At 49.9% G+C, this 14,051-nt stretch overlaps 1 protein-coding gene across 3 annotated transcripts in view; it reads left to right on the top strand.

The window, feature by feature from the left end:
• FAM53B (family with sequence similarity 53 member B) overlaps positions 1-14,051 on the top strand; it is a 45,305-nt gene that overhangs the window by 7,372 nt on the left and 23,882 nt on the right. For 2 of the 3 annotated variants that reach the window (XM_064431547.1, XM_064431548.1), the window contains exons 2-4: positions 3,647-3,835; positions 9,463-9,694; positions 12,746-12,797. In XM_064431547.1, coding sequence (XP_064287617.1) covers positions 9,626-9,694; positions 12,746-12,797 — 121 coding nt within the window. In that variant the 5' untranslated portion in view covers positions 3,647-3,835; positions 9,463-9,625. The remainder of the gene's footprint in view (positions 1-3,646; positions 3,836-9,462; positions 9,695-12,745; positions 12,798-14,051) is intronic. The other variant, XM_064431546.1, reaches the window with a different exon arrangement.

Genomic DNA, 14,051 nt, shown 5'->3' with positions numbered 1-14,051 from the left:
ACAAATTCCAGGATTCATTAGTTCCTTCTCTCATTAGGGTTGCAAGTTGATACATGTTTTTTCCATGTGATGAAGGTGGACGTTTTTGCTGCCCTATTTGTCCTGGGCAATCATTCATGTTTGTGCACTGACAAAATACCTGGCGTGGTTCCCTTGCTGGCAGCTTTGGAGCAGGGATGGGATGCAGCATTTAGGTCAGTTCTCCTCGGGATGCTGTTTCAGGAGTGGGCTTTGTGGTTCACACCATGCTGGTGCTGGGGCCAACCCATCTGTCCTGTGGGCTTCCCCTTTCTGTGGCACAAGGGAATCTGTTTCTCTCCTGATTTTCATCCTTGGCATAAGAGAAAGAGGGGTACTTGGAGACTACCCAGAGATGGAGATCTATGGGGTGGAAAATGCAGATTTTTAATTTCTTTTCCCCCTTTATTACTGCCTATTCACACTGTCATAACTGAGCTCGAGGAGTGAAGGACAGAACTGTGTTCCTGCCAGCCCAAATAAAACCAGGGGCTGTTTGCATTTCCACTTACTTTTTTTTTTTTTTAAATTTTCCTCACCTCCTAAATGGGCAGCAAAATCTGGGGTTTTATGGCTGCTAAGCTATAGTGGATCTCATCCTGCCCTGCTCCATGGGAATCAGGGGCATCTCTGGGGACAAAGCATTCCAATTTTGGGAAAATTGTCCTCTGTGGGCATTACTTCTCTGGCTGGGCAGTGCCCTGGTGGGTACCTTGCTTTGGGGCAGTGGTACCTGGGGCTTGCAGGAGCTGTTCCCTGTGGGAAGCATCTCACTGCTGGCCCTCAGGGACCCCTGAAGGAGCCAGACCTGCAGAAGGTTTGGGCTCTACGTGCTGCTGACACCTCTCAGGAGTCCCGAGCGTGTTACAGCAACAGATTCCGTATTATTCCAGCCTCGCCAGCGTCTCCCTGGATATTAAAAACACCAGCTAAAAGCCAAGTCCAAGCTCTCCATGAATGACTGTGTGGAAACGCTGTCGGGCACGTTTCAGTGCTGCTTTGGCTTTGATTTGGGCGGGTAAACACCGTGAGTGGGTGTTTGCTTTGACTTCTCCCTCGTAGCAAGAGACTTCCTTTGAGGGAAGGCAAAGCCTCCAGTGCTGTTCCCCATCCCAGCAGCAGCTCAGTCTGCCTGTGGCTGGGTGTTGGCAGTGCCTTCCCTGCATGCCTGGGCCTCGTGCTGCCCAGCAGCAGTGGGAACCCCCAGTTTCCTCAGGATCAGGATGCTCCATGCCCAGAGCTCTGCTCACGGGCGTGAATAACCCTGGCAGAGCCTGGTTCCTCCAGGGGGATGTGGCACAGTCATCCCAGCTGGGATGATGCTCCTTGGCTGGCATCTCCTCCTGCTCTGTTCCCCTTGAAGCTTCCCAAAATCACCTGCAGGATGGCTCTGACATCAGAGATAACCTTTGCCACGTGTTGGGTGATCGCTGGGGGAGGCAGGGTGGGTGCAGCCCGTCCTCTCCTTGCCCTGCTGCACCAACAAGAGCCCCCCCTGTGCTCATCACACATTCCCATCTCCACCAGAGCCATCAAACCCGGCTCCTTGGCAGCCCCTGCACGTAGGAACCATCTTCTGGTAACAGATTGTTGTGTATTTAATGAACCCGAGGAAAACAAGGGAGGCTGCGGGGCGAGGCGAGTTTGCTCTTCAGTCTGCCAAATTCCCCCTCATCCACACAACCCACAGATGTTTGGCTCCTCGTGCCTTAAAGAGATTTATGGAAGATGCAGGGCTCGGAAATTTATGGGGACATGGAAGTGGCAGTGTGGGCAAAGGTTTCCTGGCCCTGGAGGGCTCCTGCCCTCCCTGCCCTGGGCCTTCCCCTGGCCGGTGTTGGTGGCAGCGGGTGGACAAACAGCAGGGAAAAGTGCCTTTGGTCGCTAGGAGGATTAATGAAGGCTCCAGGTTTGTCTTTCAGCAGCCCAGGAGCTCTTTGAAAGCCATTTCTGAGCTGAGGAATGAACCCCCAGAGCCTGCCTGAGTGCCAGAGTACTTTGGTCTAATGCAAACAGTGTGGGGAGTGCAGGTGACAGCAGGCACGTGTGTCACCCTGTGTGGGCACAGACACCATCCACTGAAAGCATCTGAAATTGTTTTAATACTGCCTGCTGAGTTCAGAGAGAAAATGTAAATTTTTGGAAGGTTCCCAGTGATCATTTTGCTGGGCTTCACACAAGGTATTTATCCATAAAGGGGATCTGGTGAAGATAACGTGGAGTCTGGCAGTTGATCCATACATCCAGGATTTTCCTGCTTTACATCCAGGCATGTCCATAAGGGCTGTCAGCCTCTACCTGTTCGCCACTTCAACCTTGCAGAAGGGAGAAATCTGACTCACAGCAGCATCCAAATTGGCTGTGACATCAGGGAGATGTCCCAGGTCCTGCTCCTGCTTCATCTGGGTGGGATTTTAGTGTCACTGATGAGCAGCAGCATTACAGTCAGTGCTGAACTTGCTTTGCATCTCCAGGATTTGCTTCTCACAGGGACCCTGAGAGCTCTGGAGCCAGCAAGGAAGCCTGGGCTGGCTGAGAATTCTCCTAACTGAGGGTGAGGAGGCCCTGGCACAGGGTGACAGAGCAGCTGTGGCTGCCCCTGGATCCCTGGCAGTGCCCAAGGCCAGGCTGGACAGGGCTTGGAGCAGCCTGGACACATGGAAGGCATCCCTACCATGGCAAGGGTTTGGAATGAGATGAGATTTAAGGTCCCTTCCAAGCCAAACCATTCAGTGATTCTAACCCTGAGAGCATTATTACGTGTCTGGAAGCAGATGGAGGCTGTTTCATAGGGACAGGTACTCTGAGGGCTTCGTGTGCTGCTTGAAGTTGTTTGTGCTGGGAAGTGTCAGTAAAAGCAGTGTGGTGGGGCTGTCTCCAGCACAGACATCTCAGGCTGCATTTGGGAAAAGAATATAAGGAAGGAACAAGAATTGGTGTTTTGTGTCTGTTTACTAGAGCAGCATGCTCTGAGCAGTAATTAAAAGTAAACCCAGACCGTGCTGCCTTGTTCAGCATCCCGAGTTGTTGAGATTAAGCAGCCAAAGCAATTCTCAATTCAGCAATTCCTCAGCTTTTAGGAGCGTGGCCAACACTCACAGTGTCTCACAGACCACTGCAAATTCTTGTAATAAATCTCACAACTGGGGCAGCAGGGGAAACCCACAGAAAGGTGAGATGGTTTGTTGGAGCAGCAGGCTGGACTGCTGCTGCTGCCTCAGCTGCTCTTCTCCAGGGACAACGCTTCCAGGGACAATACCTCCATGGAAATACTACTCCAAGGTAGAAGCAGGCTCCTAATGAGTGGAATAGGCAACAATTACAGGTTTGCTCAAAGAAAATGTGTTATTTCTGTGGTCACTGCGACTGGATCAGCTGTAGGCTCTGTGTGCATGGCCCACACTTGCAGGGATGGGGCAGCCAAAACTTCCCTGGATAACCTGTGCTGGACCCTCACCACCCTCACAGGGAAGAGTTTTTTGTTAATATCTAATCCAAGCCTGCTCTCTTTCAGTTTGAAGCCATTCCCCCCTGTCCTGCCCCTCCCCACAGCTCTGTGCCTGCACCTCCTCTCTTGCTGGTCGCTGTTTTGCGATGTCTAATTTTGCTTTCTTCTTTTCCTTTTCAGTTGCCAGGGAGGAAAAGGCAAAGTCACTGCCAGCACCATTTCCTTCGAGCTAAAGATGTTGAGACAAAGCACCTCTGCCCCTGCCCTGTCCTTTCAGTCCTCCTGCTGCTGGTGTGTCCAGGACTCACTCCCCTGCCTCTCCTAGTCCCTAAGAGCACGGGGGCAATAAACCTTTTACCCAAGTAGATGGTGTGTAATCTTCCTTAATTCCTTATTCCCTTTCTTGTGAGTGCTTGCCTGCAGTTGAGGTTCAACCCAAGCACGTAGATCTGGGCTTCAGCTTGGACTTCTGCCTCTCCCTAGAGATTTGGGGGTGTTTGGATGAGTGGTTTGGGGCTTGGAGTGCAGCGGGACCCTCTGCCTTGTGTGACTTTGCTGTCAGGCTGAGGCAGTGCCCAGGCACGTGGAGCAGGGGATGGGATTGAAATAATAGAGTTTTATTTGCTTGGTAATTCATTTGTGGCTGTGGCAGGAGCCTGGTGTGGCTGTGGCTCCTGGTGGTGAGGGTTATCTCAGGCTGCATGTGGCATTTTTGGTTCCTAACGTGGCCCCATGGGATGGGTGCTGTCATGGGAGACCTGGAGCTCCTTCTGGCTATGGATTTCCAGCTTGGCTGTCCTGCCCTGGCAGGACAGGAGAGCTCTGGGCTGTGCTGGTGAAGCTGTGCTCCCTGGTGAAGCTGTTGCTCACAGGCACTGAGGTGATTGTTTCCTGAAGCTGTGCAGACCTATGGAGCTGTGCTCACCTCACACACTGCTCCCCCCTTTGCTGTGTTTTGTGCAGGCAGGTCCTTTACTTGCTAATCACTGCTGAAAGTGTGTCCTTGCCTTGTTAGCCCTGGAGAAGTCCAGTCTGGGTGCAAGCAGGAGGCAGAGGAAGACATTTCCTTGTTCCTTGTCTTTGGCTGGCAGTCTCTGAGCACCTGGAGCATGGGGCAGCACGAGATTTGCCAGGCAGGAGTTGGGCAGGAGTGGAGCACTGTGTGAGAGCCATGGTGTCCTGGATGGTGTTTGAGCTTCCAGCAGCCTGAGGAGCAGGAGGAGCTGACTGCAGGCTCAGGGTGGCACGGGCAGGGCTGCAGCCTTTCTCCTCCCAGGGCTGGGCATCCTGGGCCAGCTCTTGGCTCCTGACAGAGTCCCAGGGGACAATCCTCCATGGAAATGTCATCCTCTGAAAGTCACGTGGGCTGACTCATGGTCCTGCTTGCTCAGGACTAGTCCATGGGGCATTTCCAGAGTGTAAAGATTTCTTCTCGGGCCCTGAATGGCATCTTTCACATTTATTGGAGGTTTTTACCCCATAAATAAACTCAATATTCTCTAATGGCATAGACTCAAGCAAGGGGAACAAACTGCCCAGATCTGAGCCTACTCAACCCTGTTGCAGAAGACAAATTATTGCCTGAGTGAGGAAATAAACCCAAACTGAGCTACATGCAAATGATAGACTTAATGGATTTTTTCCAAATTCACAACACAATAAATCAAGAAATTGAAAATGTACTCCTTGGCATTGTCCAAAGCCTGAGGGTGAGACAGGCTGTGCCATGAGGAGATTCACTGTAGCTCCAAATCACTTCTAAGAAGTGAAAGGATGGGCAGAGAGGCATGATTTTTATTTTGGGTGAATATTGCCTTGTTATGCTTGCAGAAAACCTTAAACCTCACCATTTTCAATTGCAGTCACCAGTTTTGGCTTTTTCCCCAAATTCTTTGTAGCCTCCTGTAGGGTTTGGGAGGGGATGACCAGCTGTGCTGTGCCTGGTCTGACTGCACAGAGAAATCAAGGTGTGCATAGTGGAGGGAATTTCTGTTCCACTGGTGAGAGTGGGATGGTGGTGAAGCCCTAGAATCATGCTCAGAGTTTGGCCCAGAGGGATTATGTGGAAAATGGATTTGTAGAAAATTTTAAAAATTTGACAGAAGTTTTACATAGTGTATATTTGTATGTAAACTTTGAGATAAGAAATGTTGACTTAGAAATACTATAGAATATGACAGACATTGTCAAGAGAAAAATTGAACTAAAAACAAGTTTCAAAGGATGGCATTGTAAATAAGATTAGATACTTTAGGGAAATAGAACTAAAAAAATTGTATTGTGGTAGGATTTACACTTACTTGTAGTAGGATTACATTTATAGTGTATTGTAATTAGAAAACAGCTTCTGATTGTGATGGTGTGAGTTATAACATCTGTATTGTCTCACCCTTCTCATGAGACTGAAAATGGAACAAAAGTTTTTAAAACACCTCTCAGTTACCCCATTTCTGGGTCAGAAAAGAGCATAATCCTACAGGATTAGCTTTGGTTCTTCAGACTTGTGGGTCTAACCCACACTGAATAAACCCAGAAATCTCAGTGGCTCCTTGCTCAGCCATTTTCTTCAAGCACAGCACAGGGAATGGTGCTGGGGCAGGGCTGGGGAGTGGGGTCCTGCTTGGGTCATGGCTTCTTCACTTTGCTCAGCATTAAAAATTCAGCAGGGGCAGGTGATTTATATTCTGAGAGAATTCTCACTGTTCTGCTTGTGAGGTGTATCAGTATGCAAAACACAGCTCCAGCTCCTCGTTCCCTGTGCCCTTTCCACTGTAAATAGGTTTTATGTCAGTGTGTGTGGCTGGAGATGGATTATTGAGCTGGACAGGGGTTGAATGTTTTCTGTGCAGAGGGGTGGTGATCCCACAGCAAGAGGAAATCTGTGTGATGCTGGTCCTCAGTCTCCACAAGGAATATTTCTGGGGAATCATGGAGTTGGTAGGGTTGGAAAACACCTCTGAGATCATGGAGCCCAGCTGTTTCCCCACCACTAACCCATGTCCCCAAGTGCCACATCCACAGGGCTTTTCAGTCCCCCAGGGATGGGGACTCCAGGCCTGGTGACCCTTCCTGTGGGGAAGTTTTTCATCATTTGCATGGGGATGTGGTGCTGGTCACTGCTCGTGCTCCCTCCAGCTGTGGCAGAGCATCTGGCAGACAGTTTGCTGAATCTTGAGGTCTTTTCCATGCAGTTCAGAGTAGCAGGTGAGCAGGGCATGGCTGTGAGCCTGCTTGGAGCCTGCTGTGCTAACACACTCATGTGTGAGACCTCCCTGCAGGGAAGGGCTCTTTGTCCCCCATGAGCAGCTCTGAGGCTGTGCTTGTGCCTCACAAGGAGCATGTTAGTTCCCCAGAGTTTATCTTTCAAGCCTGTGGATGAGAGTTGGATCTTTTCACTTAATTTTTTTCCAAGCCAAACACTCCATAGGTGTGATACTGTTTAGAAAGCAGCTCTGAGGGAAACCTCTTCCCACCTCTGCCACTGCAAAGATCACGTGAGGCTTCTGCTTGGTCTGTGTTTTGAACCATGTAGAAAGCAGGATTTGCTAAAATTTGGGGGTTTCTGTGCACTAGAGTTTCTTGTGGGCTGCTCATAAAGCTCAGGAGATTGTGTCAATCCCAGTGGCCACGGCTCGAGTCTAAACTTAACCTTGACATCATGATGAAGACAGTTCCTTTATCTGATTGCAAATGAGGAAATACATTTCTTAAAGTAATTAATGGTCCCCGCAGAGCATTTTTTTATTAGCATGTGTGTGTGTGAAAGCATCCAGTCTATAAATACACCATGGTTTCCTCCTCAGCATCAACAGGGTCCATCCTGGCCCTGCAGCCTGTGTCCCATGGCACTTGTTTGCATGGAGAGGATGTGACAGGGCAGGACCGTGCGTCAGGAGCCCTGGGAGGCAGGATGGGGAGCCAGGGATCACATTTCACTGGAAAGTTTCCCTTTTTTATTGCAGTTTCTCCGTGGGGATGGTTCCAAAACCCAAGCAAGCAGTGGTAGAAGTTGCTGATACCTGCAAGTGTGACATTGGGGTGGTGGTGGCTGCCAGCTTGGCAGCAGCTTGCAGTGCTGCCTGTCATTAGGGCTGCGTTAATTGCAGGGCTTGCAGAGGAGCAGGGAGGTGTGATGGTGTGTGCTGCACCCTGGCCAGGGCAGGGAGCCTCTGCCTGTACTTGCTGCTGCTGCTGCCTGGGTGTGTACCTGAGTCTGCTGCTGCAGCATTAACCATCACCTCGGGGAAGGGCAATTATTCCTGAAGAAATCAGACCTGGTGAGTGTGCTTAGCTGCTCTCATGCTGCTCTGAACCCTCGTTTGATCTCTGTGCCAATGGTGCCCCAGTGTCCTCCCAGCACAGGGTTTGTCCCTGCAGCCAGCACCCCTGGCTGTGTCAGGGTCAGGGACAGCTGAGATTGTGATAGATAGAAACCACAGAGCCACAGAATGCTGTGGTTGGGAATGCACCTTAGAGACCATCTCATTCCACCCCCTGCCATGGGCACCTTCCACTGTCCCAGGCTGCTCCAAGCCCTGTCCAACCTGGCCTTGACACATCCAGGGGCAGCCACAGCTTCTCTGCCAGGGCCTGCCCACCCTCCCAGCCAGGAATTCCTTCCCAGCATCCCATCCAACCCTGCTCACAAATTACGTGTCATTTTGACACTCTGAAATGTTTACTTTTCTACTTGACAGTTTTTACTTGGTCACTGGGTTGCCCAGAGGTTTATGATGAAGTTAACAGTAAACTTTAAATTATGATTCCACTGATATCACATAGAAAGCTGGAGACTGGACCAGGAACCCTTGGGAACAGTAAATCTTCAGAAAATGTATTGATTCCCAATCTTGGCTTTGCACTCTGGATGAACTTTGTCCTCATAAAATAATAGAAGGTGATTTTTCTTTAGCAGCCAGCTGGCCTTTAAATGAGCTGCTCTTAACACCACTGCAAGCTCTAATCCAAGTAAACATGGACAGGATGGTTCAGGAGCTGGGAAGAGCAGCCATATCAGTTCAGCATAAGGGTTAATACTTAGTGGAATATTTTCATCCATTATCCTTAAACATCACAATTGGCTTTGACTGGATGGTACAAGATCAGTGTTTTGTGCTCTTTGGATTGTGCAAATGGTGAGTTTGGTTGTTTGCATTAACAAGCAAAGCAGCAAAATAATGAAACAGGATTAGGGGAGTGATTTGGGGAAAACGCTGATTTCGGTAATCAGATTTCAGTTGCAATCTGTCTGCTTTACAAGGGAATAAATCTGCTGGGGAGGATGCCAGGAGGTGAGGCAGGGCTCATGGTGAGGGCTGTATGAGCTGGCTTGCAGTTTTCATTTCAGGAGCCTCCTTGTTGTCCAGCCTTAGCTTTTCTTACCTAAAATTACCTAAGAAATAGGTGAAGCTCAAGGGGCACAGTGTGGCCCTTAGGGTTTCAGGGCAAGGAGCTGTCTCTCTTTCCCTGCAGGCAACTCTTTGCCTCGTGTTTTTCCCTAAAGGGCTCTTCACAGATTGGGAATCATGGAGTGACTGGGTGGGATAGGTGCATCCAGGGGATTTCACAGCCATAATGATGCTGGAGAGGCTTTTTCTGCTGGACATCTGCTCCCAGCTGGTCTGGGGGCAAAGGGTTCCTGTGAGATCAACCCCGGAGCTCTAATGAGCTCTTCTTTCAATGTCTTTTGTATCTTCAATATAGGGGATGCCAGTCCCCTCCTCTCATGGAGAATTCAGAGGAAACTTTATTAATTTGGCTGCAATATTTGTGTCCCTGTGGATCACCTTGTGTACCTTGTGTGCTTCCAACAGCTCCTGTGAGTGCCCCATCCTATGGGGAGCAGAGGGACACCCACAATGTTTAAGATCCTAAAATAAACACCCCCCTCAAGCAACCACCATCAGGGTGGTTTTTGGGCAGTGCTTGCCCCTTGCCCAGTGCATCCACCCTCCAGGCAAGTCCCCTAAAGCTGATCTCTCTCTCTCTTTCCTTAGGGAGCTTTCCACAGCCCGAGGCTGTCCCTGCACATCCCCTGAGGAGCTGGCAGGGCCCAGCCTCTCCTGGGGGAACATGGACTGAAAGAGGAGCTTTGCCAGCCCCAGCTGCCAGCACCCTTTGCCTGGACCCTGATGGACTCCGAGGCAGGACTGCATTACCATGGTGATGATCTTAACCAAAACTCGGGAAAACAAAGGTGCTGACTCCGTAACATGCAGGACTGAGCTGGTAAGCTTTGTGAAATCTCTGTTCAGAGCTGTTTCACTGCCAAGAACTTTGCTGCAGCTTTGTAGTAAGGGTTTTCTTTCCTGCAGGGATGGATCTTTAGGTGGTTTGTAGCACTGATTTCTACAAAGCTGCATTAATAACCAAGGAGCAGGTGACTAGTAAATGAATGGAGTGCTGTGGCTTTTGCATATGTGGATTTCAGTGAGCACCCAATGGGATAAACAGCACAAAAAATCAAATCAATGCTGTGAATAACACAGGTGAGAAGTTGCTTCGCCGACAGCGAACAGATGCTCACCATTAATAGGAGGATGAGCAAGTGGGAAGCAGGATTAAGTGGGAGATGGTGAAGGGCAGTGCTGTGTGGTTAATTTCTCTGGAAGCCTGCAGAGGTGCAAATCCACCACACTGAATGAGCAGGCAACAAAAAAAAAGAAAAAAAAAACAACAAATGAGGGATGACAAACTGAAGGATGCTGTGAGGGCTGAGTGTACCTGTGGCAGGGGGCACACAGCTGGAGGCAGGGCCAGAGCAAACGAGGAGGAGGTGCAGGGTGATGGAGAGCCCTCAGAACAAGGCTGGTTGTGGCCATTTGCCCCCCTGCTCTCATGAGAGATGGGCATGGTCTGAGAAGAAACTGGACCAAAGGCTCTGAGAGTCTCAGATAAGGGCGTGCAGGAACACAGCAGGAAGCATCTGGCAGGGTGAGCCATAAATGGGCATTCTGAACATAAAAGAAATAGAAATGCCTGAGTTTGCTGAGGCTGACAGACTGTCCAGCTGGGCTCCCCAGGCAGGAGCACACTGTGCTGGGGTGAAGGCAGGCTGCCCTGGCAGTGAAAGGCAGAGGAGAAGGTGAGCAAGCCAGAGGCAGTGGAAAATACTGCCTTAAAAGGGTGAAGTTTGGGAAGGGTATTGATACATTAAAAAAATACCCTTGCTGTAGTGTTGGCTCCTGCTGGGAAGGCAGCATCTCCCATGGCTGCTGCTCAGGGTGGGAAGGGGGAAGCCTGAACTTTCAATGCCAGCTGTGCCCTGGGAAGTGTGTGGGGCAGGTGAAGGGGAGCTGGCTGCAGAGAGGCAGATGAGAGTAATTTCTTCTGCTCCTCAGAGAAGGGCTGGGTGCTCGGGGTGTCTGGTGGCAGGTGGTAGAGAAGCTGAGCTGTAACACAAAACTTTGCCCTCGCGTGTTTGCCCAGTGCTTCCCGCAGCTCTGGGGCTGGGTCGGGAGGGCAGGGACAGTCCTGGGTACACAAGGTGAATTGCTGGGTTGCCTGGGTTGTTAAATTGTGGCAGACAATCACAAGAAGGCTGATCCACTAAAGACAGCAAGAGTTTTTTCTCTTGACTTCATGGGGAAGGCCAAAAAGCGAAACCCAAAGGAAATAAATGTCTGAGCACTGGGGCAGTGTCTCCTGCCAACAGCCAGTGGGCTCCTTTGCTTCAGCTCCCAATTTGGTATGAAAATTCTCACAAAATGGTAATTATACTCGATATGGGACATATGTCAGGCTCCTCTCCCTCCTGCCTTGCAGACAGTGTCTGGTCTCTGGGGCTGGCACACAGATGTGCACTGGCACAGCCCCTGCCTTCTCTGGGGCTTGTCCCACTTCCATCTTTGCTCCACTTTGGCTGCTCCTTGGAGACAGCTGCTTGTCCTCTCTGCCTCCTGATTAATTCTGCTGATGGATCACAAGGTGGGGCTTGACAGATGGAGATGTCCTTTCCTCACCTAGAAAAGTGGCACATGCCCCAAAGGTGACTGACCCTTATTTACCTTCTCCACATCCACACCCTGTAGTTGTTTTATGCCTCCCTACCCCTCCACACTCAGTATTTCCAGCATTCTGGGTATGAATCCCAGCATTCTATGTAAAGGGAGCCTTTATTGGGTTGCTCAGGTGCCATCATTTGGTACATTATTGATGTTATTATTATTATTATTATTATTGTTGTTGTTGTTGTTGTCCTCATGATGCACTGGAGATTCTGGCACAGAGAAGCTGTGGCTGCTCCATCCCTGGAAGTGTCCAAGGCCAGGTTGGATGGGGCTTGGAGCAACCTGGACACATGGAAGGTGTCCCTGCCCATGGCAGGGGTTTGGAATGAGATGAGATTTAAGGTCCCTTCCAAGCCTGGACACATAGAGGGTGTCCCTTCCCAGGTGGAACTGGATGTCTTTAAGGTCCTTTCCAACCCAAACCATTGTGAGATTCCATGGTTTTGTGAGCAGGCAATGTGTAGAACATGGATCAGGAGGGAAGGTGTGAGTGCAGTGGCCCAATGCCAGATAAAACACAATTATGGCAGTGCAGATGAACGTGGGGGCTGTGCTGGTGCTTCCCTCAGATGATGTAAAGCCTCAGTCAGATGGGGTGGTGTTGCCAGGATAGACAGTTCAGAAGCCAGAATATGGATATTTTTAGGGATAATAAAGGAACAATTAGTATGAAAGTGTGTTTTTGCAGGCATAGCTGAAATGGCATGCAGCTGTGGATAACATATTGATTTATTATATGTGAACCCATCCATGCTCATTTTTAGAAGTCTGATGGTGTCTGTTATGCTGTCAAGAGGAAAATTCTTGAGGAAAAAAAAAGAGAGAGTGAAAAGCAACCAGGATTATTTTGTACCCATGCAGTGGCATTTCCCCCTATTTTTAGTGCAAATCAGCACAATCTGAGCACAGACTCCCCAGAAGTGCTGAGGTGAGGATGCCTTGCCTTAGAAACACATTATATGCTTGAAAAAGCTAAATAGCTGCTTTGTACCTGGGTGGGGAGGCCTTAATGGGCTTGGATGAGGTTCAGGATATCACTTTTGCTCCTTTCTTGCCCAATCCAGGATTACCACTGAATTGCAGCTCCCATTTTGGTTTCTCCAGAGTCTGCACTACATTTAATTAAAGCTGATTTCCTTGAGGAAAGGTGGCTGGGTCTGTCCCCTGGTGGAATGGGGCTGTGGAAGGCTTTGCCCAGGCTGCAGGCAGGCTGTGTCTGGTGCCCAGGTCGAGTCTGTGAGAAGTGAATAGTTTTTCTGGTTGTTTGCAGCACACTCCAAAGATGAGTCAAGGACCTACCCTCTTCTCCTGTGGCGTGATGGGTAAGTACAGAAACTTCTGTGTTTCCTCCACCTCTGCTCCTGCTTCCTCACAGGGATGGGTGGGAAGATGTCCTGACTTTTGGATGTCTCCAAAACCACTCCCCTGCAGCCCACCCCACCACACCTGTGCCACTCTCCTCCCCAGAGGTGCTTGTTGTGCCCTGTTGCCATTGCTGAGTGAATTGCTTATCTCCTTTCCCCTCTCCTTTGATACATCTGCTTATTTTTGGAGGTACTCTTACAGTTGAGATTATAAACATTTGGGGTCTGAGGTTGTGTTTGAGTAGCCCAAGACTGTGGTTCTTGACTGTTTTCATGATGCAAGCAATAAATAACAGCATTATCACTGACATGTTCTACCACCTGGCACAAAGTGGTTGAACAGGCCTCAAACAATAAGGAAAATGTCTCATTTTTGTTGACAGGAGCCATGATATAATATGTTTGATGTGTTTGATACCTTTTATGCCAGAGCTTGCCTTCAGTTTTTATGCTGAACAGCCACCAAAATGGCTGGAAGATTGGTGCCTTGGCTGGTGATCCTGAAAAACTGATAGTGCCAGAGGATGTGCTGCTGTGCTGCTCTCTCCGGCGTTCCTAGCAGGGAGCCAGTCTCTGGGCGAGGCCCCAAAACCCAATTAAAATTGTAGGTCAAGTTTGAGCCAAGCTCCTTGCTGTGAAAGCCAATCCTCCCCAGACAAAGAGGCTGCCCCTTTTCTGCATGGACAGGGCTCTCATTAGCGCTAATGAGAGCCGGGCACATGCGCTGACAGGAGATGTCTCCCAAGCCCTGATAGCTCCAGCCTGGCACTGCGGGGAGATGGACAGCATCCGTGGGCTTTTTCAGATGAAAATCACAGGCTTCAAAGTCAAGAAGGGGTAGAGACAGCCCGTTCCCTCTCCCCTGCCTTGCAAACGTGAGGGAGGAACAAAGGACCCAAATCAGGTGGTTTTGTCTTGCACCATGGCACTGGCAGGCTCTTCAGCAGACACGCAGAGTCTCTGCCTAATTGAGGAGCAGCCGTCTTTAAGAGCTCTTGCAGAGCCTTCTGCCAAATTATCCTCCTTCTGAGGGAGCTGAATGTCACCTCCTTGACCTCAGCTTGCCCTGCAGTGGTCCCTGTCATGCCCAGTCAAGAGGAGCCCATCCTTCCCTCCTGTGAGGGCATTGCTTGGCTTGGGTTTCATTTTAGTTATCTTCCCCGAGAGTTCTTGGTGTCCCCAAATGCAGGCCACAGTCACAGGCTAATCCAG

This window comes from Passer domesticus, chromosome 8 (genome assembly GCF_036417665.1).
Source record: "Passer domesticus isolate bPasDom1 chromosome 8, bPasDom1.hap1, whole genome shotgun sequence".
In the NCBI taxonomy this organism is placed as follows: Eukaryota; Metazoa; Chordata; class Aves; order Passeriformes; family Passeridae; genus Passer; species Passer domesticus.
This window is presented reverse-complemented; position numbering and strand designations above follow the sequence as displayed.